Source organism: Caretta caretta, chromosome 1, assembly GCF_965140235.1.
Source record: "Caretta caretta isolate rCarCar2 chromosome 1, rCarCar1.hap1, whole genome shotgun sequence".
Taxonomy (NCBI): Eukaryota; Metazoa; Chordata; order Testudines; family Cheloniidae; genus Caretta; species Caretta caretta.
This window is the reverse complement of record NC_134206.1, coordinates 343,306,780-343,334,602: the sequence shown is the minus strand read 5'-3', so window position 1 is coordinate 343,334,602 and position 27,823 is coordinate 343,306,780. Positions and strand designations below refer to the sequence as shown.

The 27,823-nt window shown below is 42.2% G+C and overlaps 1 protein-coding gene across 1 annotated transcript in view; it reads left to right on the top strand.

Moving 5' to 3' along the window:
* Positions 1-210: 210 nt before the first annotated feature.
* The window catches only part of TAF3 (TATA-box binding protein associated factor 3), a 141,367-nt gene continuing 113,754 nt past the window's right edge, over positions 211-27,823 (top strand). Inside the window, exons 1-2 of the mRNA XM_048836639.2 lie at positions 211-473; positions 15,245-15,487. Coding sequence (XP_048692596.1) covers positions 308-473; positions 15,245-15,487 — 409 coding nt within the window. The 5' untranslated portion in view covers positions 211-307. The remainder of the gene's footprint in view (positions 474-15,244; positions 15,488-27,823) is intronic.

Below are 27,823 nucleotides of genomic sequence, written 5' to 3'. Positions count from 1 at the left end.
CTCCCCCCCTGCTGACCTCCCCAGACTCCTCTGTCTCTCCCCCCCAGCTCCTCTCTTTCCCCTCCAGAGCCAGGCCCGCTAGGCCCCGCTGGAGGCCGGAGCAATCGATAGACCGCCCGCCCCATCGACGCGCTCGGCGCTGGAGCGGCGCGGTCTGGTCCCGGCCGGCTGGGACTCGGCGCGACCCCAAGATGGCGGCGTTGGCGGCGGCGGGCGCCACGGCCTGCGCGTGAGCCTCCCCCCATCCCCCGCCCCCACCCCCGGGCCATGGCGGGCTCCGGGCCCAGGCCGCGCTGAGCCGGCCGGGATGTGCGAGAGCTACTCGCGGTGTCTGCTGCGGGTGTCGGTGGCTCAGGTCTGCCAGGCGCTGGGCTGGGACTCGGTGCAAATCTCGGCCTGCGACCTCCTCACCGACGTGCTGCAGCGCTACCTGCAGGGGCTGGGCCGGGGCTGCCACCGCTACTGCGAGCTCTGTGAGTGCGGCGGGCCGGGGGGCCCGCGGTGTCCGTGCGGGGAGCCCTGGAGATGGGGGGCCCGCGGCGTCCGTGCGGGGAGCCCTGGAGATGGGGGGCCCGCGGTGTCCGTGCGGGGATGGGGGGGGCCTGCGGTGTCTGTGCGCGGGGGGATGGGAGCCGGGGAGATGGGGGGGGCACTGCCCGCTCTGTCCGTGCGGGGGGATGGGAGCCCTGGAGGTGGAGGGCCACTGCCCGCTCTGTCCGTGCGAGGGGGGGGGGGGGATGGCAGCCCTGGGAATGGGGGGGGCCACTGCCCGCTCTGTCCGTGCGAGGGGGGGGGGGGGATGGCAGCCCTGGGAATGGGGGGGGCCACTGCCCGCTCTGTCCGTGCGAGGGGGGGGGGATGGCAGCCCTGGGAATGGGGGGGGCCACTGCCCGCTCTGTCCGTGCGAGGGGGGGGGGGATGGCAGCCCTGGGAATGGGGGGGGCCACTGCCCGCTCTGTCCGTGCGAGGGGGGGGGGGGGGATGGCAGCCCTGGGAATGGGGGGGGCCACTGCCCGCTCTGTCCGTGCGAGGGGGGGGGGATGGCAGCCCTGGGAATGGGGGGGGCCACTGCCCGCTCTGTCCGTGCGAGGGGGGTGGGGGGGATGGCAGCCCTGGGAATGGGGGGGGCCACTGCCCGCTCTGTCCGTGCGAGGGGGGGGGGATGGCAGCCCTGGGAATGGGGGGGGCCACTGCCCGCTCTGTCCGTGCGAGGGGGGTGGGGGGGATGGCAGCCCTGGGGATGGGGGGGCCACTGCCCGCTCTGTCCGTGCGAGGGGGGTGGGGGGATGGCAGCCCTGGGGATGGGGGGGGCCACTGCCCGCTCTGTCCGTGCGAGGGGGGTGGGGGGATGGCAGCCCTGGGGATGGGGGGGCCACTGCCCGCTCTGTCCATGTGGGGGGGGATGGGAGCCCTGGAGATGGAGGGCCACTGCCCGCTCTGTCCGTGCGAGGGGGGGGATGGCAGCCCTGGGGATGGGGGGGCCACTGCCCGCTCTGTCCGTGCGAGGGGGGTGGGGGGATGGCAGCCCTGGGGATGGGGGGGGCCACTGCGTGCTCTGTCCATGTGGGGGGGGATGGGAGCCCTGGAGATGGGGGACCACTGCCCGCTCTGTCCGTGTGGGGGGGATGGGAGCCCTGGAGATGGGGGGCCACTGCCCGCTCTGTCCGTGCGAGGGGGGTGGGGGGATGGCAGCCCTGGGGATGGGGGGGGCCACTGCCCGCTCTGTCCGTGCGAGGGGGGTGGGGGGATGGCAGCCCTGGGGATGGGGGGGCCACTGCCCGCTCTGTCCATGTGGGGGGGGATGGGAGCCCTGGAGGTGGAGGGCCACTGCCTGCTCTGTCCGTGCGAGGGGGGATGGCAGCCCTGGGGATGGGGGGGCCACTGCCCGCTCTGTCCATGTGGGGGGGGATGGGAGCCCTGGAGGTGGAGGGCCACTGCCCGCTCTGTCCGTGCGAGGGGGGGGATGGCAGCCCTGGGGATGGGGGGGCCACTGCCCGCTCTGTCCGTGCGAGGGGGGTGGGGGGATGGCAGCCCTGGGGATGGGGGGGGGGCCACTGCGTGCTCTGTCCATGTGGGGGGGGATGGGAGCCCTGGAGATGGGGGACCACTGCCCGCTCTGTCCGTGTGGGGGGGATGGGAGCCCTGGAGATGGGGGGCCACTGCCCGCTCTGTCCGTGCGGAGGGGGTGGGAGCTATGGAGATGGGAGGCCACTGCCAGCTTTGTCCGTGCGGGGCGGGGGGGGATGGGAGACATGGAGATGGGGGGAGGGGGGCTGAGGCTGACAGTGCCCTCTCTGGCAGTGCGAGGGGAGAGGAGGGGTCTACTACTGTAAGATCAGTGAATGCAGGGGAGAAGATGGATGGGGTGCTGGTGGTCCAAGGTTGCTGCTGCCTGTCCTGTGAGTGTAGCGGTCGTGGGGGAGCTGTGGGGATGGGACTGCAACTCCTTGCTCTGTGTGTGTAGGGGTGATGGGGTGCTGTGGGGCTGCTACTGCCCACTCTGAGTGTGGGAGGGATGGGGTGGCTTGGGGTTGCCACTGCCAGCTGAGTGCTGGGGGCACAGTGAGCATGGAGTTGAGCGGGGGGGGGGGGGAAATACCACCCTGGTGAGCTCTGAATACAGGGTCAGTGGAGACCTAGGGCTGCCACTGTCTGCTCTGAGAGTCTAGAGGACTGGGGTGCTATCAGCATGGCGAGGGTAGAGCTGTCACTGCTCGCTCTGAATGTGGGGAGACAAGGGGAGCCATGCAACCTTTGTGAGTGCAGGGAGGTTGGGAGCCATGGGAACTGCAGGGCTGAGGTGTCACCATAGTGTAAGCTCAGCGGGTATGGGGAGATTCTGCGGGCCAGAGATGCCACTGCAAGTTCTGGGTGGCACAGCTGTAGCTGAGTCTGGAGATGCTGGATAAAGATCCATGGTTACTTGGGGGCTGACAAAAATACTAATCGGAGCTGAGGGGAGGGGAGTACCATTGTTTCTTACAGGGATCCCAACCTCGCTGTAAGTCCAGGAGGATGTGGGGAGTATGGCTATTGTCATGCTCTGAGTTTTTTGAATCTGAGGACTTTTGGTTGCAGAGGAGCCTGAGAACCATGTGTTTTTTGGCTACCTGCAGGGGCTGGAGTGAGCCTCCCCGTACTCATGAGAGGAAGTGTGAATCTAGATTTTTTGGGGGGGTCAGGAGATAGTGCTAATGTAACCCATATGTGCCACCAGTGCAGGGACTTTACCAGGGCAGCTGTCATACCTGTAAGTTTCACATCTAAATGCTAAAATGAATGGTGCTGTAGAAATATTTATGATAGGATAGAATCTAGGAGACTAGGGAGCATCAGATTGTGGAATAAAAGAGAGGACTGGGTTACCCGTAGAAGTTGGGTTGGACCTACTATCATTAGTCTGATCCATGTGAACTTGGGGTGGAGATGTATTATTGAGGGACAATGATACCCTCCTCTCAGATGGACCAGAGTTGCCACTGAGAGAAGTTTGAGAACCTCGGAGAGTTGAAAACAGAATTACTTTCCAGGGTTTAGCCTGTATTTTCCACAGCTATTGTGAGATTTGTGAAGCCAAAGGGGGGATATATATGTATGTGATTGGGAGTTGAGGGCACTATAATATACCGTCTTATTTAGGCTGCATGAGGGGTGTGAAGCATTTACTGTGATTTGCGAAAGGGGCATATTTTCTTGAATGGATGAAGGGAAAGGGAGCATAATCTCTTCTTTATGGAGGCATGTGCTGTTGCATGAGGAGTTAGACATTACATCTGTGGTATAATGTCTCTTATATTCTCAACCTCACACTGATTTTTTTCAAATGTGACTGTCAAAAACACATCCTATTACTCAACAGATCTCCGCGCCAAGTGTATTTAGAGGTGGGTTTGCTTGTCACTGCCTAAAACCTTTTACTGTACAAAACCAATTAATGTCTGGAAGAATAAGCTAGATTCTTTTGTGGTTCTTGCATAATCAATAGAATTGTTAACTAAGTTCCATTTGTAGAGGCTTTATTGTTGATTGTTAGCTAGAAACGAGCCAGTTTTACCCTCGGATCAGTTTGACTTAGCAGGGTTGGCAGTTGGGATGTTTATTTGGGGCGGGGGGGGGGGGGTTGGAATCTTTGCACTTGTAGACTGAACAGATTTGATCTTCAGTAACTGAGACACAATAAATTGCATACTGTGATTCTACTCTGAATAACAGCTGTACAAATGGCATAATAGGGTCCACATTTTCTCAGTTAACAAGCAAAATGATGGCTTTTCTAACTGTGCTAGATTATCTTCCTTGCTTCCGTTTCCTATATCACATTAAAAGACATCTATAAATACACTCAGTACTTTTCTAATGTTACTTTTCTAGGTATAGCTGTAGTTGTCAGAGATACTGTGATTTCACATGGGAGGGGAGATGTACTACAAACTGGGGAACATGCGTGGTCAGGTCTAGTGTTTGGAGCAGTGGCGATCAGGCCCAGCAGTCAGAGGCGAGGAACAGAATCAAGAGTCAGAGCCGGAGTTAGGAACTAAGTAAGGAAGAAGCAGGGCTGGAGTGGACTGGAGCAGGACACAGGAACAAGGCAGGAACAGGAGTGATCGCAGCTGTGGGTGTAAGCACTGAGCAGCCACTGGCCTAGTGCTGCTGCTGAGTTTAAGAGAACACTTGTGATGGCTCTCAGCAAATCAGGAGTCTGATTGTTCAGGATGTTCAGCTGCAGGTCAGCTAGCAGGCCCTGGTTTCTGACAAGATGATTCACAAGGCAATCTGTGGCAATTTTAAGATGATTGTTATGACTGATTATGTGTAATACCATAGTGCCTGGGAGATCTTGTCATGGACCAGGGCCCCATTATGCTAGGTCTTGTACACACAAAATTAAGGGATGGTCCCTGCAACAAGGAGCTTACAATCTAAGCATAAAACAAGAGATGACAGATGGGGGAATACATGGAAACACTGAGACAATAGTGGTGATAGGCAGTGCAGCCTGTTATCAGGTCTTTTGTAGGTATAATAGCAATGGAGAGTTTTGAGGAAGGATTTGAAGGTAGCTTTGCAATTGTTTATGGGACATGCCTCCCAAGTATGAGGGGTAACATGGGCGAAAGCATGAAGGTGCTTGCTTGAAAATGTAACATATGGGTGATGGAGGCTGGCATCGTGTGCTGATTGGAGGCAAGCTTCAACATCTCAATAGTGAATAGAGATGACTGTAAAAGGCCCTGAAGCAAAGACAAGTAGCTTATGTTTGTGATAATAGAAAAGGGGGAGCCAGTGGAGAGTTGCAAAGAGAGGGGTGACATGGAGAGAGCAATGGGCTAGGAAAATGATCTTTGCAGAAGCATTCTGAATGGATACGAGCGAGGAAAGATTGCATTTGTCAAGGCTAGAGAGGTGTTGCAGTAATCAAGATGCAAGATGGGACTTTGTATCAGAGTTTGATGGGTAAGTAAGGCTGTGTCTTAACGATGTTATGCAGAAAGAATTGGCAAGATTTAGACAAAACTTAATGTGAGGACTGAAAGAGAGGTCCAAGTCAAAGATGGCATACAGGTTGCAGACCTCACGTGCTCCATACTATGAAAATGCTTGAGAACCCTATCAAAAAAACAAACAAAAAAACCCCTTTCTATATAAATAGGGCTTCTTATTTTAGGTTTTCAGTGATAAAACACCCTCAATACAAAAATAAAATAAAAATTGGTGTTTATCCAATAAACACTGGAAGAATACTGGAAACGGTTACTCAGTCATGTTGAAGTCACCCTTTTCCCAGTGCAGTTTGTTTATATAGACAATGTCCCCGCTCCCTAGTTTGTATCTAAGGGCTTGTCTACAAGAAGCAGTAATGTGGATTGGGAGGGTGTGATTTCTAAAGCATGCAAACATGTTGCACGTTAATTCGTCCATATAGACCCTGTTTGTGCTCACTAAAGGTTCCCTAGTCGGCTTTAACATAGTACTGTTTGAAGCAGTACTATGTGTATACACAAAGAGAGAGAGCGCCCCCAAAACCCCTGATTTTTGGATGTTTATATAGAATTCAAAAATAGCTACAAATACCATCCTCTGAAAAACAGAAACCCTCCATGTAAATTTAAAAGTTTTTAAAAAATATTGGGCCATTATGACAATGAAATTAATAAAAATATAGAAAAATGACAGTGTTTCAAGATGCCACATGCTTCTGAGATTTCGGAAAAAGGGGTGTGGTTTTATATTTTATGTGAAAAACAATGTTCACCTCACCTGGAAGTCCATAGGAATAAAATGCACAGTGAATGAGATATGGGTGCCTGTGGTGCGCTGGTTCATTTGCTGTGTGCCCTAACAAAATTTTCTGCGGCCCAGCTATGTTAGCTCTGCATATATGTACATCGTGGCCTGCTATAGCTGGTACTTTTGACATTCAGCAAGGGATTTCAGTTTAAATGTACGGTGCATGGGCCAAATACTTTCTTCTGTGTCATAACTTAAACCTTAAATGGCTTTAATTTTTCTGTGACGCTGTTAAAAAAAAAAAAAAAATCAGGAGTGACTTAACTGGTATCAGTAGAGTTATTGTGGGTTTACTCCAGTGTGACAGAGTAGAATATGGCCCAAACCCTGTGATGTGTGAACTAGAGTAAGTTGTGTGTGTCAGAGGGAGGCTGGTCTTTTTTAAGGGGTGTTGGGTCCTAGCCTCACCTGTGACAAACTTAACTCATTTCTCCAGGTGAGGGAATGAGTAATACCACAGGACAGAAGGGTTGTGTGGCTAAACCTTGTGGAGGGTGGGTAGATGTCAGAGGCCAGAAGGCTGAGGGGAGAAGAAGCCTTGGGTCCTCTCCAGACAGGACCGGCTGTAGGCACCAGCAAGGCAAGCACGTTCTTGGGGCGGCACTTTTCCAGGGGCGGCATTCCGGACATCCTTTTTTCTTTTTCTTTTTTTTTATCTTGGGGTGGCAAAAAACTTAGAGCTGGCCCTGTCTCCAGAGAGAGAAAAGATTCCAGGAAGCTTTGGGAGTTGCTGCTTAATAAAGGGCAGGGAGAGACGCTCAGGAAGGGCTATTTAGCTGGGCTAAAATGAAACTTGAGGTGAGAAGACGGACCCTCAAGAAGCAGGGGCTGAGCCCAGTTTGAAACTGAGGTGAAGATACTGTTCGATGGTTGATAAGGACAGTGGTACCCTGGAAGGGGTAGGATTCTAGAGAGATGTGTGCAGAGGGCCAGGTCATCAAGACAGGAGCCAATTCTGGCTAGAGAGGCTGACGTGTGGAGAACAAGTTGGCTAAAGTAAAGCTCCAGCTGGAAGTTTTATTTTCCTTTTGAACTCTGTTAATAAACCAGACACAGAGAAGGGTTATTTCTGGACATGTGAAAGCCTTTGCAAGTACTTGAGGTGCCCAGAAGGGGAAACTGGGGCAGTGGAGAGAGTGATAACAGGCTCAGTAAGGTGGCATAGGAGCAGTTTAATAAATGAGGGCAGTTTTGAGTATTTGTTGTTAAAACAAATAGTGTAATGTGGTGTTAAGCCACCTGCTCCAAGTTGTCAGTGCATTATCTGTAGAAGAAGTTGTTTTTTCAAAACTCCCTTTTCTCACAGGTTCAGCACTGTACACAATGACCAGATGTGTTGTTGGATGGATTTCTACCTTCTTTTGAAATACGTTCATTGCTGGAGCCAGGATAGCAGATGAACAGGAATACATTAGTTTGATCTAAAGTGATCATTCCCATGTTCTTAAGGTTGCATTTTTGCAGAAGTGAATGACTTGTATTAAAAATGCATGGGAAATGCAGCCTGATAGGCACATCTTGATAAACAGAAGTGAGAAATCCTAAAATTATTAGACCTTGAAAAGTATGGCCACATGTTATATACTCTTGGTGAACTGGACCAGAAAAGATTGCTCTGCTGTTGATATACCTCCTCTTAGCTCTGGTCTACACTACAAACTTATGTTGGTAACACTATGTTGTTCAGGGATGTGGAATACCCACACCCCTGAGCGAAGTAGTTATACTGACTTAACCCCCGGTGTAGAAAGTGCTATGTTGATGGTAGGACTTCTCCCACTGACATAGCTACTGCCCCTCGGGTAGCTGGAGTACCTACACCGACAGGAGAAACTCTTCTATTGGCATAGGTAAAATCTTCACTAAGTGCTACACCAGTGCAGCTGCAGCGTTGTAAGTATAGACAAGCCCTTACTAAATAAATACATTTGTACGTCCTTATATCTGTCAGATTTTGTTACTTTCAGGACATCTCATTTATTACTGGCTGCCAGTAAGAGGGACCATTTTTCCTTCTGCTTGATGTTTATCAGTCACCATGAAGTGGAGCAGACTTCTAGTAGTAATGATAATGTAGAGGAGGTCGTATCTGTATAAAGCCCAATCTATGGTGTTGCGATTGTTTTTCATTGGTGTAGCTACACTGATACAATCCCCCAGTGTAGATGCACTGAATGGGTGCAGTAAATTTTTTCCCAGTAAATTACAAGTATGAATTGAACCAGCAAAAGCCCCATTTTGCACTGGTGCACTGTCTACTATATCAATGTAATTATACTGATGCAAATACTTGACTCTAGACAAGCTTTTTGGTATTTCTAATGCACCAATCTCTATAGTATCTAGGTATCAGTGCAGAGGAGGCAGTACATGTGAGAATGGAGAAGTGCATTTCCAAGTTGTTTCACCAGTAGGAACAATAATTAACTGTGGGGAAACTGATGGACAGCAACATTAAGTAACTTGCCCAGACTGAAAAAGAACAACTAGGTAGAGCCTGGAAAAGAAGCTCTGATTCCTAATTCCATGTTTTAACTACTGGAAAAGTGGACCTCCATGATTGGAATATTTATCTTAACAGTTCTGTGTAAAAGAATGCTGTGCATCAGCAGGAAGCTGCAATCTACCTTGCAGAATTCATGTAGGCGTATTATATGTAGCAGCTCTAGCTGGATGGAGAACAGTATGCGTTATTGATATATGATCTATATTATGTACTATTTATTGTGGTTTGCCCAGCAGTATATGTAGCCACTCATTAATAATTTTCCTATATGTCTTTTTTGGTTACAAATCATTGAATGGCTATTGCTCATTGTAATAAGCATTGAATAAATCTAAAAGCTTTCTCCAATTACCAGTTATTCAAAACTTCCCAAAACTTTAACCATTTCAGGTTAACATTTTCTATATGTGTTCATTGCCTCAGGCTGAATTTTTGAGGAAGTTTCAGCAGTAACGGTACACATTACTGAGAATGAGGTTAGGGAAATACAGGTTGTTTTTCCAGTGTTGAAATTTTTTCCTAACTGTATTTTGAAGAGCTCTAATACTTTCAGGGTTTGGAGCAGGAACTTAAAATTTGGCAGACAATTTGGTCCTGGCATCAGAGAAATTCTTTTTGCTGGTTCCATAAAAATGCATCCAGATTGGCTGAGTACTATAAGCCTCTGAAAATTGCCATTCTCCTTCTCTCCATCCCAGGCAAAGAGCCTTTTGGTTGCTTTGAAGGGAGAACAGTATCTGTTACTTCACTCTTCCTCAACTCTGTTGGATTCTCCTTCCTTGTGAACGCTTATGGCTTCTCTACATGGGAAAATTGACCATCAGAGCTATCGCTGTATAATTATACCACCTTAGCTAGGCTGGTATAACTCTCTGTGGGGACACTCTTTTCTGGCATAAAAGTGACTTCTGGTATAATTACTCTGCTTCCATATAATTATACTGTACCACTGTAGTGCTGCTGTCAATTTTCCCACATAGACAAGCCTTTAAATCCCTTTCTCTGCCCAAACAGCAACAGACTGAACTTGACATAATTCTTGTTGGTTTTGCTGTTCATCCCCAGTTCAGCCAAGGCACTTAAGTTTAGGCATGTGAGTAGTCTCATCGACTTCAAAAGTACCTTGCTAAATCGGGCCTAGAGTCCTAGGAAGAAGCACCGTCTCTGTCCTGCGTGATAGCTGTCTTTTTACGATTTTGCTGTAACTGATGTTGGTCACCCCAATTTCGAAGATGACAATGACAATCGTAGTTTGTACTAATGGGTCTTTGAGTGACTCTATAAACCAATTTGGGAAGAACAATGTTTATTCGGTGGCCACAGAGCCCTTTGCCTAGTTGTGTTGATTGAGCTGCATGTTGTTTCCATGCCTGGTGCTATGCTTCCAGCTGCTCCACACAGTGCTTCTCAAAGTCGTGGACACCCACCCGTTTGGTGTGGCACCATGCAATATGATCAATGGCCAGTTGCTCAAAGATTGAGTCAGAAATTTTCATTTTGCTCAGATTTTCTTTCAGCGTGTCTTTGAAGCATTTCATCCGCCCTCCATGCTTACAATTGCTGGATTTTAATTCAGAATATAAGACTTGTTTTGATAAATGGGTCTCAGGCATTCAAATTATGTGGCCAGTCCATCTCAGTTAGGTGCAGATCAAATGAGACTTGATGCTGACTGAACCAGCTTTCACCTGGACTTCAGTGTTGGAAACCCAGTCCTGCTGTTTGATGTCAAGCAATTGACATAAGTGGCACAAATGGAAGCTGTGAAGCTTTGTAATGTGTCATTGATAACAGTTCCATGTTTTGCAGCTGTCAAGCAATGTTTTGAGGACAACAGCTATTATGGATTTTGATTTTTGTCCGTTGACAGATTCTGTGTTGCTTCCAGATTTGGTGATAGAGGCGACCATATGCGGTGCTGGCTTTCTTAATTCACCCATCTACTTTGTGGTTGATTTTTGCTTTGTTGTTCAACATGCTGCCAAGATAAGTTAACTGTTTGATGGCTTGGAGTACAATACCTCCCAGGCTTATTGACAGGTCTTGGTAAAGTTGTTGAGGAGATGGCTGATACATATGCTTGGTTTTCGGTCAGCTGATGGTGAAGCCAAAATTAGGAGCTGTTGCAGCAAAGTGGTTTGTACGATCTTATAGTTCTGCTTATAGTTCTTCATCGATGCCGAGTCAGCAGCAAAGAGCAGTTCCTGGATCAGTGCTTCTACAACTGTAGGTGGGAAAGAAAAAAGAGCTTACCAGTGCGGAAGTGTATAAAGATGCCATTTGAAGCACCACAAAGGGCTTCCTCTAGCATCTCAGCAAAGAATAGACCAAAAAAGCTAGGCGCAAGGTCACATCCCTGCTTCATCCCATTTGTGATTGGAAATGGGTCTGTTAGTTTACCATCAGCACTAACTCTTCCAGCTGTGCCTTTATGGAATTGTTGAATGATGTTAATAAATTTGCCTGGACACCCAAATTTAGCGAGCGATTGCCAGAGGGCAGCATGGTTGACTGTATTGAATACCTTAGTTAGGCCGAGAAACTTGATGTACAAAGGTGGGTGCTGTTTGTGACATTTTTCCTGTAATTGTTGAATGATGAAAATTATGTCTTCAATGCTCTGCTGAGCACAAAAAGCTGCAGTTTGACTCAGATAGAACATTAGCAATGATGTGGGTCAGGAGTTGGTTCAAGAAGATCCATTCAAGAATCTTGCCAGCCACAGAGAGATACCATTGTAGTTACCACAGTCACTGTTTGAGGCTTTATGCTTGTAAATAGTGAAGATGTTGGCATCTTTCAGTTGTTGTGGTATAATTTCTTGAAGCCAGACATGTAAAAAATATTCAAAGAGCTTGTCAATCACAAGATTTCCTCCGTGTTTGAAAACCTCAGCTGGAATGGCATCGGGATCAGGGGATTTATTATTTTTCATTACTTGAACAGCCTTCAACACCTCAGCCTGTGAGGTAGATCTGCAAGTGCAGTAGATGTGAACAGTTTACAGGTATTATCCAGCGACTCATCAGAAACAGCAGGTGAATGATTAAGTAGTTCACTAAAATATTGATGCCACGATTGGTGGACAGCAGTACGATCTGTGATGAGAAATTCACCAACAGCACTTGTTAGTGATGCCGGGAGGTGGGGTAGGGCCATACACAGCTTTAACGGCATCATAGAAATCTTTGGAATCATGTTGATCAGGAAGGGCCTGTAATTCCTCTGCTTTACAGTTAAACCACATATTTTGCATTTGGTGGAATTTGCTTTGGTGCATACTGCAACCTATCCTATATCTGACCCTTTTTGACCCAGAGAGTGGATCAGTTAAGAGCATGGAATATGCTTGCTAATTGGCATCAAGAAGAGTCAATATTTCAGAATTATGATTGTCAAACTATTCTGCATGATGGCATTTTGTATACTTAGCACAATCCACAGTGGTGTTATAGATTGTGTCACACAAGGATACCCATTTGGCAGATAAGTCATCACTGATTAGTGGAAGAGTTTCTAAAACAGTAGTTAGCTGTGTTGAAAATTGTTTGACAATTGACAGATCGTTCAGCCAGGCAATATTTACATGCTTAACTGGTAGCTTTTTACTCATTTTGAACAAAACAGAGAGGCAAAGCTACGATCGAACATGACGGTGATTAGTCCAACAATCAGCTCTGCATAATATCTGAGTTATGTGCACATCTCGGATGTCCCGCTGTCCGAACAACACATAGTCAATCAGATGCCAATGACAAGAGTTAGGATGTGTCCAGATCATTTTGTATTTGTTGGGAAGTCGGAAGTGTTTGTAATAACTAGAGGGTGCTCAGCACATGTCGTCAGCAGAAGTAGGCCATTGCTGTTCATCTTGCTGACGCCATGTTTGCCAAGTACACCACACCATGTAGAATCATCACAGCCAACGTGAGCATTAAAGTCACCCAAAATAATCAACTTGTCTTCATGGGGAGTCAATCGGATCAGGGTCATTTAGTTCAGAATAAAATTCCTCCTTACCCTCATCAGGGTTAGTCATTGTCCATGCATTAAGCTATGATCAGTGAAACGTAACGTCCACCTCTCAGGGATAATTTGAGCTTCATCAGTCTGTCATTTATACCATTCGGCAGACTGTCCAAACTAAAGATGAGATTCTTTCTGATAGCAAAGCCGACTCCTGGGTCATGCGGCTCATTTTGTGGGCATCCCTTCCCTAAGCAAGTGTACCCAGCTCTCTCCACAGTCAGTTGACCCTATTCAGCAAGTCGTATCTCGCTAAGCGCCACAATGTCAATATGATATTTTTCAAGTTCTTGAGCTACCAGAACAGTTCATCTGACAGGACAGTCAGTTTGGTTTGGATGATCAAGGAGTGTGTGGACATTCCATGTCTCAACATTGAGACAAAAAGAAACTTTTTGAGGTTTGTTTGAATTTTGACCACATGATGGAACACCCTCAGCTGTGGTAAACTGATCAGGGCTGTTTGGGAATAGCAGTTTTTAGGGCACCTTGTCTAGCCCCCTTCTCGGATTGAGTTTGTCTGGGCTGTCCCTGAATAAAGCAGCAGAGTTGATCAAGATGCTGCTGGACTATGGTGTCACTCCAGGTCAATGCAGAGCAACCAAAGTCTTGACCCGCCTGTGTGTAGGTTCATGACTCACTCCCAGCAATGTCCATCACCTGTCACTTTAGCCGTGACTGCCTCTCTTCTGCTTTATCCATTAGATTTTGACACTTTGAGCTCAGTAAATCATTTGGTAAAGTTACATCTACCTTTCCCTACTTGACATTAACATGTTTCATGTCTGAAGAGTGAATAAAAAATGGCATTGCAAGATTTCATGTTTATTGTGTCAATAATTTGCTAGGTTAGATTTGCTCAGGAAACAAGTAAAAGGGTGTTTTTTCTTACTGTCAGGCTCAGTAAACTCTGCCTCAGAAGTTCAAAGCTGAGCAAATGGAGGTTGTGGTTGTCTACTTTTATTACAGTAGCATTTAAAGGCTCCAGCAGAGATTAGGGTCCCATTGTGCTAGGCATTGTACAAACACATAGTAAGGGAAAGCCCTTGTCCTAAACAGCTTTCATTCTGAATAAACAAGTCAAAAGATGAGAGAGGAAAAAAACTAGTACATCCATTTTATAGATGGGGAAAGCTGTAATACAGAGATTGTTATTTGAAACAGGAGTAAAAAGTCATTTAAAAAAAACAATAAAAAAGAACAAACAAACAAACCAACCCCCCTCCCAACAAACCAATATTTACATTACCACCAGTAGTAGCTATGATTCTGAATACACCTGATAAGCATATTTTTTCAGTGAGAAAGTGCCAGTTTTATACAGTAACTTTGAAGAGAATTGCTCTTTAAGATCATTTATGAACATTTATATGTAGATAGCTTTCTTGTAATTATGGATGTGCTTGTTAACAAAAATTTTGAAAGGTACATTAAACCTCATGCTTTGGTGCTTGATAGTTGACTGTTAGAGATTAGCATGAGACCTATAATGAGAGACAGACTATCCCACACCTGCATACTGCACGGTTCTTACCCATTCTTTTGAAGCATCTGCTGCTGGCCGCTGAGACAGGATGCTGGATGAGATGGACTTTGGATCTGATCCAATATGGTAATTCCTATGTTCCTATCAATATGTGGACCAGTCAGTGTTACCGAGATGTTAATGAAAGAGATTAGTATACATTCTAACACCATTTTGAAGGGCACTGTCCTTTGTTTTTTAATTTCATAAGTGAAGTGAGGGGTGGCATGCTGGGTTAATCCTTGTGGGAGAACTCTAGAGGCAAAACACAATAGATATTGGAAGTGGTGTTGGTGAGTCAGTAGATGGTAGGTACTGGCATAGTAGTAGTAGGACACTGGGTTGCTATCTTTGGATGTTGTATTAAACCAAGGTCCTGACCACTTGGCCAGTAAAACTCTCAGAATGCTTTTCGCAAGAAAGAAGTGTTAGCCATGGTGTCCTACAGAAATTGCTTTGTGGGGAATTACTTTCTCCTAACCGAAATTTCTCCTTCAGTATATGTGGAATACGGTATTCTTCTCTTCTGACCTAAACTGTTGTGAAGCATTGCATGCTTTTGAGCTCTTGCTGCGTCCCTTCCCTCCCCCCACAAAATGCTTTCGCCTGGTGGGTGAAGTGAATGCTGTAGGTTCTAGTTTATAAAGCACTAAAGGTTCCGTTTAAACAAAAGGCATTCCTGTACTGCTGTGAATAAGTAATATATTTAGTTTTAGCCAAATACGTTGCATTTAGCCACATGTAAGCTGCTGTTGGGTTAATAAAAGTTTAAATGATCAGTTTTTTACTTCTGACAAAAGGAAATTTCCTGTGTACTGAATGTGCTTATATTGTTCATTACAAAACAAAGTCAAAGTTCTTCAGAACAGATTCTTACTAAAATTCCTTTTTGTTTACAGATGGCCGTACAGATCCAATTTTGGATGATGTAAGTGAAGCCTTCACACTTATGGGGGTTAACCTGCATGAGCTGGAAGATTACATACACAATATTGAACCTGTCACTTTCCCACATCAAATCCCTTCATTTCCTGTCAGCAAGAACAATGTCCTACAGTTTCCCCAGCCTGGAAGCAAAGATGCAGAAGAGAGGAAAGAGTACATTCCTGATTACATGCCACCTATTGTCTCATCTCAAGAAGGTGCGAAATTAACAATTTTTTTCCTTTTTTCGTTTTCATTTGTTTTTGAGTGTTTACATTTTATTTAAGCGGCCCAACTTGTGTCACCAATAACAGTGGTTTTGTAAAGCACCCATTAGGGCACTGCACAAATAGTGAAGTACAATCATGATAATATTAAATCATCATGCAAAATAAAGAGAGAAGTAGCGTGGCTAAAGTTATATTTCTGTTTTCCACTTTTACTGCACTTTGCATCAGAGGAATTCAGTGTTAAAACACTTCACGTTTCTGTAATATTCTCTATCTGAGGATCTCAGGTCATTAAATAAGTTAATGAATTAAGCCTCACATCATCTCTGTCAGGTGACAAAACCGTTCTTTCTCCCTTCAAGCTAATGTTTAAAAAGCTGTTGCCAGCTTGAAATGAAGTTAATTTAAAAAACTGAAGTAAAAGTAGTTTCAGGTACTACACCTGCATCTGAGTGTCTCTACTAATTTTTATCGTTTTACAGTCACACTTCCCTATTTTTAAATGTCTTCCTCTCCCCTGTCGAATGAATGATCCATAAAAATGATAGAGGAAAGTGAAAATGCCTATATAGAAAGTGCTGTGAAATAGACACACATTTTTTTCTGTCAGCTACAGTAATCTTGTGTTAATTATAACAATAATTGAAAGGGGAAAAGGGGAAGGAATTTTTTTGTAATCTCTTTATGTACAAGAATCTTGGATGTTAACCAACAATAGAAGGTTAAAACAAAATCACAGGTGTAACGTAAATTGGCTGTCCTTTAATGATAGTTACAAATAACAACAGTATTTTCTAAGTGTATGTAGTGCTGTGGATTAGGAAAAAATACACTAAATAGAACAAAATGCTTGCTGTGAAGAATGTATGGTACAGTTAACAGACAGAATTCTAATGTGTCATTTACTTCTTCTGAAGTAAATAACATGGGATATAATGTGTATTCTACGTAATGGCTCATTGAAGAACTTAGTGTATAAGGCCTGAGACACTAAATGTTGAAATGCAGGCAGAAAACCCCTACAACATAAAAATGAACAGAAAATGATTTCCCTTTATTTTCGACATGAATAAATCCTGTTGCTCTACTGCCACAAATGATGTGCACAATTGTTGTTCTATTACTGATATTTCCAGTGCCTAGCACAACAGGGTCCTGGTCTGTCACTGGGGTTCCTAAGGGCTAGAATAATACAAATAATAAATAAAATAATTTTATTATTTGGATAGCAGGTATATTTTCTGCTGATTTAACCATAATATGCTACAATTAAACTATACATTGTAAACTATGCAAAGTGTTTGTAAGGAACAGTTTTCTAAAATCAGAAGAATGCCCTAAAAATATATTTTTCAGGTCTGCAGCCTTCACATTTACTTTCATTTCCTAAAAGACAGAGGTTTTTAGCAATTATTGACACACACGTGACGAAGTAACATTTAACTTGACTTAACGTGAGAAAAGTAAAATTTAAATAGTACCAAGAAATATTTTTCAAAGCTTAAAGAGATTAACATCTCTTCATTGGGAGGCTTGATAAAAGGTTTGCTTTTTAAAACATTTTTTAAAAAGAACTCTTCAGAGACAGCAGAAAAATACAAAGCAAGAGGTAACCATAGCATAGCTAAAAAATAATTGTAAGGACATCCTATACAATTATGTCAAGATCTTCGAAAGCAAATAGTGATTTTGTGTACCTCAATTTGTGGTTCAACTTGAGACACTTTAAAGGTGCCTGATTTTTCAGATGGTTCTTCACATCTACCGTTAAAATTAGGGTACTTTAAAGTGTCTCAAATTAGGCACCCAGAATCACTAGCCCCTTTTGTAAATGTTGGCTTTAAAATGTAGTAGAGACATCAAGTCCAAGAGAGAACTCAATGAAGCTATAGCAGAATATCCGTATACAGGAAAAAACATGATGAATATTACAAACTCAATATGGCATTATAACTAAATACAAAGTGAGACTAAATATTTATATGGCGGCAATTGTGCTTTTCTTTGTAAGTAATTTCTACATTTTTTTTCTCTTGCAAGTTAGATCCAGGAGTTAGATTAGAGCAGTCCTTATAAATATTGTAGGAATCCTTTTAACACCTGAAGCAAGAAGATACTATTTCCCGAGTTGGACAGGAACCAGGAAAACTTCTAATGCCCGAGGCTAGTGTATCAGAGGGACCACAAGCACAGGTTTTTTTAAATCAATAAAGGACTTGATACAAATTTAAACAAGTATTACCTTGAAAATAACTCTGTTATAGTTGCTGTACAATACTTAAGTATAGTTTAGGGCATTTTCCTAATATGGTAAATTTGGAATTTTGAATTCAGTGGGATTTACATATATGTTATAAAAAAAAAAAGTTCATAACTATTTTCAGACCAATATTTTTGGGGTACATGAAATGGATCAGGAGGATTGGTTCTCAACATCTGGCACTACTTTATTAGCAAATACAATTTGGAGATAATTTTCTCTCTGAAATGTTATGGAACTATCCCTCAAAAACCTTCTCTTAAGAATCACATGATATAGCAGCTGACTACATTGTCAGTCGATTTTATGGAAGTGTAAAACTTCTGTCTGTGTTGACAGTTACATTTAATGGTTTAATGTGTTGAGTGATTTCATGTAGCGACAGAGATATAGCTACATGCAATGATGAAGTGAGGTGATGTGCATATTTACTGTGAATCATATGAAACTTGAATATTACTGATTTTAAGGCAGTATTTGAAAACTGTAAGGTTACATTTAGTTTGATATTAAGGCCTAGGGCTGAGCTCATTCAGGTTTTGATTAAATTATTTTTATGGATATTCAGATATTAACAATAACACTAAGTATTATGTCATTGTAATTAGTCACGTCTGTCATAATACAAAGTTGAAATTTTTCACATATGTTTTTAGAGAACATTTGCATCAAAAACTGTGTTTAATATGCACCATGACCAGTAGGTGTTGCTAGTTCACTTCGTAAAACTCAAATTGCAATTGTTTTCTGTGCCTGTAAATAACATATTGCCACTTTCTTTAGAATCGGTGATCTGACATACAAGGTATTCAGTCTGTTCGGATAGTTTGCCTGATTACTTAACCGTTTTGTCAATCTTATTTCCAAAAGTCATTAAGACAAAATTTTATTCTGTTCTATTCACATATGCCTCAACCGTTAGACATGCTGGAATTGAAACATGCACTCTTTACGACTGTGCTTAATAGTAATCTACCGAGCAGTGAAAAGGCACCCAGATTTTCGTGACCTGTCTCTGCCATTTAGCGTTAGCTGTGAGGTTAGTACTTTGGGCCAAATTCTCCTGTAAGTGTTTTAACTGAAAGTAGAATGTGGCTCCTTGTATTAAATCTAGAGTACTATGTTTCATTAACTTTGACTGGAAAACTTGGCATATATGTCAAGTGTATAAATTATATGGATCTATGTATTAATACACATTTTTATAATACAATCTGATTCATCCTTACCATGTTTGATGTTGGCGTTTTAGTGGTGTTTTTTACAACTAAAACTTCGGGGAAAATTTTATGCCAGTGTCATGATGTTCACATTCTGCCTATTTTTAGTTATTCCCTCTTTTGTTTTTACACAGTTGTTTTAGTGCTGTTGTCACTGTAATGTCATGGTGAACTTGTAAAATAGATTAATTTAAAAAAAAATAAATTGGTTGCAAAACATGATGGTCATGCTTTATTTCTCATGCTTTAATGTAGAAGAACATAAACTTTTGCAATAATATCAACCAATTTTTATGAAGTTGGTGTTTCAGTTAAAGTAATAGAGTATAAAGAGGAATTAGGCACTTAAAAAAATCTAGATACTCAACCAAAGGGAATAATAATAAAAAATTAGTATTTGTATTGTAGTAGCACCTATAGGCCAGACCCCAGTTGTATTAGACACTGCAGTGTAGTTCCCCAAAATTTTAAAAAGTTCACCTGTCCCAAAGACTGATGCTACATGTGCCATAGTAACCCTGTCTCTTAGCCACTTAGAACCCAATTCTAAATTAATATGATTGTTACACAATATGTATTCCTTTAAAAACTATGACTTGGTATTATGCCATCTCTTCTTTCCTCCCCTCCCCTTTTCGCCCTCAGATTTTTTAAGGCGCACACAGTAATGCGCTCTGTATAGCTCTTGCATTGGGATGAGAGGGAGGAAAATATGTATACAGTATATTCTTAGGTATGCATAAGTTTTTAACGTTCTACTACATTTGCATCAGCCCTAGTTTTTCGGGACCCCTTGTTAGTTCTTTAATGACCACGCAGCCTTAATGGTGACCAGTTCATTTGTTGCTTTCTGGAAGCCTGATTGTGCCTGGTTGCTCCAGAGGGGCATGAGGGGAGGATTCAGGTAGTTCTGTCCACTGGGTACAATTGTAGTCTCCGTGGTTCTTTGTGGTTCCCCTGGGTGGGGAGAGAGAGAGAGAGCGCTTTAGCTCTTGCTTTGGAATGTCTCTCTGTCCTCTGCATCTTGTTCCTCAGGCCTTGCCATGAGAGGTTATTTTAAAACAAATGTAATTTGTAGTGGGGGGTAAGTTTTGGGGCCTTTCAGCCTTGATAGTGCATATTTAAGAGCTAGCTTCATGTTTCTAATAGTTGATCCAGGACCAGTTCTGGACACAATTTACTTGTCCTGATTTATTTGTGACTTTGTCTGATATGTCTTGCCTTGGCAGGTCAGAGCTTAAAAATGTCATTCTGATTACAGTCTTGCTTTTCTCCTGCTTTAAATCTGATGTGATATTAGACCCTAATAACCACCAGAAACCTCTGCTTATTGCGCGTGAAAACATGGAAACCCAGCTGTCAAATTATATAATTTATTAAACTATCTCTCTTTGTTTGTAAGATATTAGTTGCTAAAAATCATATTGGAATTGAAGAGAAGTATGGAAAAGCAAAGTGGAAATCAAAATAACATGATTTTCAGGTCTGATGATATCATGGGCCTACTAGTGCTAGAAATGTAATTGTATAAAGCATTAAGCTTTACAGTGGTATAAAGCATTAGTGTCTAGCTCCAGTGATTTGATATATCAGATTTTGAAACTGTCACTGGCTTCTCAGTCTAGCAATGCTTTTTTTGGCTCTTGTCCAGAACTGAATATAGCAAGTCTTGGATCTCAAACCACTGTAATGTCAATCCCTGGTTTCCTCAAGGGTTAAACAAAGCCAGTGAGTTTTTAAACAGCGTGTGGTGGGATCTGTGGATGCTTAAAAAGGAATATCTGGATACTGACTTTGCCATTTGATAAACTGAGTTTCTCAGTCATTGTTCTTACATTGTTTGCAGCCTTTCTACTCTCTTCCACTCCCTCCCATTTAATCTTACAGAGTATAGCTTTGTTATATACCCCCACAGTAAATTGCACTGGTGGTTTAAAAGCAACAATGACATTTTTAGCAGAGCTATTCCAGTATATTAGGCTATGCAAAACACCACCACATATCAACAGACAGGTACTGTGTAATCAACCAATTTGAAGCATAAACCACTGGTAGAGGATCAACTTGGAACACTTTGCTCCTGGCAACTAGCCATGCCTGGTTGCTGAATATTGCAAGTTCTGTGTCAAGTTGCTTTAGCAGTCCATGCACTCTAAGTGTCAGACACTGATTGCTTTTGTGCGAATGAGTCTCCATGTATGCATCAGTCTAGCAAGGAAGAAGCAACAGGAGAAACAGACAAAATGAGAGAGGCAGCCAAGCTTAAGAAGTAAACAGAGGAAAGCCATTGGGAAAGAGCCAATAGGAGAGGCAGGTTCAAAGGAAAAGGAGAATATGAGATGGCAACAAAAAAGTACAGAAAATGTGTGGTTTAATTCTTACCATTAGAAAACCATAAAAATAAGTCCTTTCTGGAATAATAAAATTGTCTTCATAATTACAGCTATATATCTTTATCTTTCCTTAAGAATCACTATCATAATCCAAAACATGGTTCCAATAGAAATAATGCAAGAAAAAACAGGAAGATATAAAAAGCCCCAGAAATTTAGATTGAGGCCAAATAGACTTTCATCTAAAGATCTTCATTTTGTAAGGATCATAGGCAAAAATTCAGTTTAGTGGGTACTGCAAGAAAACTTCACCCATAGCACAAACACAATCACACAGTTGGGCTGTGTAGACTTGGAGGTGGGGTGGTTTCAAAGGCACACCTAGCAGTTAAGGTAAGTAACTCCCACAGGAAGTCAATGGGAATTAGGTGCCTACCTATATTTTGTGCCTTTGAAAATCTCCCTCTGCCTTTGAAGGGAAGTTTGTAATGAGGATTATGTGAGTCAAACTTGAGGTGCGTTTGCAAGGGCAAGTGGGCTCTTTGAATGGCATAGATAGATTTGAAAAAGTCTTCATCTGTACTTGTGATTTTTCAGAAATGTTATTCATGTTCTTTTCCTCAGCAAATCTAGGTAAAACTGAAGTACGGTATCAGAAAATACTTAGGATGATAGAGAAACCAACTTCAAATCAGTTTAAAAAAACTGAATTAAAACTAGTTTCAGGTTCTTCACTGCCTCTGAATTTTTCTGTCAACATCTGTGTTATAAAAATGGGTTTATTAATTTAAAAAAAAATTTGCCTCTGTTGTGAAAGACCTGTGCAAACAAAAGAGAACACTATCTCTACAGAATAAATCATGAAAATAAGTATACAAAAATTGCTGTCCTGTCCAAAGCAAAGTGAAAAATAGAGAAAATACTTTTAATTTTTTCAGTTATAGTAACCTTATGTGTTACTTGTAATAATAGTAAGTAAACAGTTTTCAGACGGAAATGTTTCTCTTTTTTTTATAAAGGACTATACCCCTTTAAAGCTTCAGTGTGTAGATGAAATTTTTTTCTCAAAGACTTTGTTTTTTCCAGACCTATTTCAATAACTTATAACTTGTTTACGTATCTTGAGGATTCAGAATTAAAATTGCGTATTGTAAAAGTAATGATTCACATGTCATGCCACCTTCTTACAGTGAGTTAATTGACACTGAATTGGAATGAAAATCCTAAATTGTTTGAATTGAATTGTAATGTCCAAATTGCAGTTTTGGCTACAATGAAATTATTCTTTGGGGAGAAAATAAGACTTTACAATAAAAGGCTCCCATTGTCTTGGATGCTTTAAACACAGAACACTGTCATTATTTTAATTTCCTAGTGGTTGTTTTTCAGTAAAACTTTTGTCACTTGCCTTGACTTGTCATGTGATATCAGTTTTTCCTTTTGCTGACAATGTCTGACTTTGTTTAGAGCCCCCAATGCGTTCTACACCATGTACTGCTGCTATACTTGAGGATTTTATTTTATCTGGAGCATCGGACACCTTTGTGGCTTAAAAAGCATAAGTTTCAAATTAGATTATTGTCTGGTAGTTGTATGTTACTGTTCTCAAGCTTCTTGGGCTTTTTTCCGCCATCCTGCACGGAATATTTTTGGTGACTCCAGGGGGGAAAAAATGGAAAATTTAGCCACGGTTTAAAACAGGATAAATGAAAGGTACAGTTAACCTATTTTAAGGGCTAACCTTGTAATTTCATTATATTTCAGAGTCATTGCAGCATGCTGGACCTTTTCCTTTTCACTCCTAATGCTCTCAATTTTCTCTCCCTTTTTTCCCCTTCTAAAATATTTAATTCTCTGAAAATGTAGCTGATGCTTCAGCCAGTGGGTAAAAGGTCAGGAATTGCTGCTAAACTACAGATTTATAGCCACTGTGAGAAAAATACCTCTTCTTTGTTAAATAATTACTCCATGCACCTCTCTTTAGCTGGGTTGTTTCTGAACAAAAATTGGCAGATTTTATTCTTTTTCAGGGCATGTGTGTTAATGTAATGCTAAAAGACTACAGCATTATCATGGTGATCTTTTAAAAAACTGCCCACATGACACAAGCCTTTACTCTGGGTCTACTAATGATAGAATTGTTTTCCATACTCTTGCCAATCCACAAATTTAATATTTTGTGCATGCTGAAGGATTACCCTCTTTTTGTGGGATGGAGATCAATATCACATAAATGTACCTGATTTTGAGAAGCGTGGAGCTAGGATTCCCTTGTTACGTGAAACATCCTCATGTTGCTGCAGCAATGGCTGTGCTATTTGCATGGGAACTCTTAACAATTAGGTGGAGTGGACAGACTTCTAGTAGGCTTTTTAGGTGTTCATCTCATCATGTTGTCCAATCTTGATCTATATCTAAACCACAGCTTCCACTGGTGCTAATGTCAGTGGTGAATTCTGGGCCTCATTTTTTCCAGTGTAGACGAGGTTAAAGTGGTTAAAAGACTTGTGACATGCCTCTACAAGCAAATCAGTGACAAATTTTAAACTCTGAGCTAAAGAAGTCCTGTTTTAGACATTTGAGCTATTTCCCTCTTGCCACACACAGATAAGGTGCGTGTAATAGCATTGTAATTTGCTAGTTTGGCTATAACTTCAGTGTCCTCTCCATGTCTTCATTTTGAGTAACCTCAATCTTCCAGTTTTCATCTTTGTGCAAATAAAGAGAATCTTAGTGTGTTGGATAAGTCAGAACGGTGAATCTGGCTGGTGAATCTTGCCCATATGCTCAGGGTTCAGCTGATCGCCATATTTGGGGTTGGGAAGGAATTTTCCTCCAGGGCAGATTGGAAGAGGCCCTAGAGGTTTTTCGCCTTCCTCTGTAGCATGGGGCACGGGTCATTTGCTGGAGGATTCTCTGCTCCTTGAAGTCTTTAAACCACGATTTGAGGACTTCAGTAGCTCAGACATAGGTGAGAGGTTTATTGCAGGAGTGGGTGGGTGAGATTCTGTGGCCTGCATTGTGCAGGAGGTCGGACTAGATGATCATAATGGTCCCTTCTGACCTTAATATCTATGAATCTATGAGAATGGATTAACTAAATTTAATGCATAGACAGTTTCTCCTTAATTATCTCAATGCAGTATGAGAAAGGTGTTGTAGATTCACTTTGAATAATAGGAATTTTTCAGATTTAATAGGCCGTGGGAGAAATGACCCTATTTCAGATAACAGGAGATTTTGGATGACTGAAGTTCACATCAAAGTTTATAATTCAGTATTGTTTCTGAATGATTCATTTTTGTAGTTTCTGCTATTAGGCCTGCTTATAGGTTTCTAATATCTGAAACTAAATATCTGAATTGGTTTGTTTCTTCTGATTTGAGATTAGATGTTTTATAACTGAGACTGTTGCTTGATTTAATAGGTACACATTTATATCTATATTTTGATTAAAAGCTCAAATAATTTGACTTTTCCGTTGCTATAGCATACTTACAGACATACCACTTTGCAGTGTGATATCAGATCTAAGCAGGTTGGGCATGGTTGGAACTTAGATCAAGACTCAGGGCTTGTCTACACTAGCTGTCTAGACTAGTATAGACGCGATAAATCGACTGCTGAGCGCTCTCCCACTGACTCTGGTACTCCACCAGAATGAGGTGCGCAAGTGGAGTCGATGGGAGAGCGTCAGCTGTCGAAGTGAAGTCACCATGGTAAGTAGATCTAAGTACGTCGACTTCAGCTACACTGTTCACGTAGCTGAAGTTGCATATCTTAGATCGACCCTGCACAGTAGTGTAGACAAGCCCTGAGAAACAGAGGGCCTCCATTTGTTGTTGCAGTATTTACAAATCTTTCTCTTGGAATCAGACTGATACCTGGGTTTAGGTGAAGACACTATGAAGTGTCATTTTGTAGGAGAAGGTAAGCCACGGTTTGGCCGCTTTGTTTTTAATGGTTCTATGGCAGCTCATGTGAGAGTCATTGTAGCTCCACTGTCATGGGCAAATTACAGCTTGTTACACTCTATGTAACCTCCATTTTCCTTGGCAAACTTTTTTGCTCTTTCCTTCTTAAATACACTGGTGGTAAATGGCTGCTGCTTTTTCATTCTAGAGGGGAGTGCATTTTAATAGCAGATGGAGCAATATCTGTATATTCATATCACAGGGATGAAAGGTGCTGTTCAAATATTATAAAAGTATTTGTAACTATGGGGATGGCACTGCTTTTTTGTGACTGAGAAGTGTTATTTAATGGAAGTGCCACATAATCCATTTATCCCATTCAGAATAATGAATAATTGTAGTTCTTCTTATCATCTTTTATGGGTTTTATGGACATTCACAGTAGCAAATGAACTTTGCCTTTTGCAGTTTTAAATATATAAAGCCATGTACATCAGTGTTCCTGTAGCTATTTTATCTTAAAATGTGTACCTTTTTTTCAAGTGTTTTTTTTTTTACATATTCATATGCTCCTGGCATATTTAAACTTTAACACTTTTTACTTGTGTCTGTGCAACACTGATTATGTCTGACAGACACAATTGGGAATAGCATAGAGGAAATAATAGTTCTTGACCAATCAGTAAAACTCAGGAAGTCCCACTGCCGTAGGAAGGGAGAAAAACTCACTTTTCATTTCCTCTTGAGTCCAGTGTGTTCATATTAACTTTAAAGGAGAGTGAGATGCAGCTCTGAGGATTTGGTCTCCAGTAGAATGTTACCTATATATGGAGCCCATCTCAGCAGGCGTCTAGTGACCAGCCAAAAAAGCTCTCATAGCTAAGTCGCTGGGGTATCCTATTGCAAATTGAATATGAAACAAGGATACACTTGGTTTTGCATGAGAAACTTTAAAGCATTCATTAAAGAGGCTTTATTTCTGTTTCAAAAATTTTAAAGTCACAGACCCACTGAAGGTGATTTTTGACTTGATTTGATTTTTTTCTTGTATTTTGAGAGAATTTATAGATTTGAGAACTGGTAAAAATCCATATTTGTAATACTACTACTTAGTGCTTTGCATGTTCAGAGCACTATAGTACACAATCACAATGCTTTTGAAAATTACTTTGCTTGCCCTTTTCTCTCTTTTGTATGTGTATATATGTATATATTTATGGTAGTATATAACAGGTTAAAAGTGTAGTTTTATAAGAAGATTTAAATATGAATCTGTATGGGAGCACCTGTTATCAGTCTCTTTAATGCACTTGTACTGGGATTTTCAAAGGAGCCTAAGGGAGTAAGGCATTTACCTCCCACTGAAATTCATTAGGATTAGGGCATCTGACTCCTTTTGGCTCCTTTGAAAATTGCACCCTTAATAGTTTTAAGAGCCACTACGCAGTTTTGTTAAATTTCATTGAAGCTATGGCAAGCTGACAGATGAAGGCATTTCAAATTTTAAAGTTTAAATTCTGTCGCTGTCTTGCTACCATGTAATTCTTAACTTGCTTAGCTGTACCTAGAAATTGCAGCCTGTGTGGTAGATAACATGGTTCATGCTGACGCCCAGCATAGACAGTACCTAAGCACAATGGGTTGATCCTCTGGCCGGCCCATCAGTTGAAATGTAGATGATTCCTGGGAAAAATTAAACTACAAGTGTGTGTAAATGAAAGATTTGAAGAGACACCCTTAATGTTTTACCTTGCAGTTCAGAGCCCTCTCCTTATCAAATGACATTATTTTACTGATTCATTTCTGCTAAATATTTAAGACCTACTGTGATTCAGGATGAACCCCTATATTTCTCCAAAAGCTCAGGGGAATCCTATTTTTTCTCCTATTTTGTCTCCTAAAGAGAGACCCCTCCACACACACACACACCAACCCCCTCCAAAAAAGCATGAGTAGAGCCCTAAGCAGGTAACTTCTCTTAAAGGGACATTAAAATCTCAGATAGATGAACTAATGCCCTCCCTTGTTGTATACATCAATCACTATATTTATTTATTGGTGGGGTGGGAGGGGGAAGAAAATGGCCAAGAGTTCCTGACATAGAACAGTCTGTACTTAATAAAACTTGAGTTTGTCTGAGGAAGAGCTCTGTTACTATATTCTAACTGAACAGAGTACTTTGCTATCCTAACAGCTCGGTCACCTAAAAACTGGTTGGCACCACTCTGTTAAAAAAACAAACAAAAAAAACTAGGGCTGTTGATTAATCGCAGTTTTAAATGCACTGTTAAACAACAGAATACCAACAATAGAATACCAGCTGAAACTGTTGGATGTTTTTCTACATTTTCATATATTCTGTGTTGTAATTGAAATCAAAGTAGATATTATTTCTTATTACGAATGTTTGCACTGTAAAAATTATAAACAAACGAAATAGTATTTTTCAGTTCACCTCATACAAATACTGTCATGTAATCTCTTTGTCGTGAAAGTACAATTTACAAATGTCAGGTTTTTTTGTTACATAACTGCACTCAAAAACAAAACAATATAAAACTTCAGAGCCTACAAGTCCACTCAGTCCTACTTCTTGT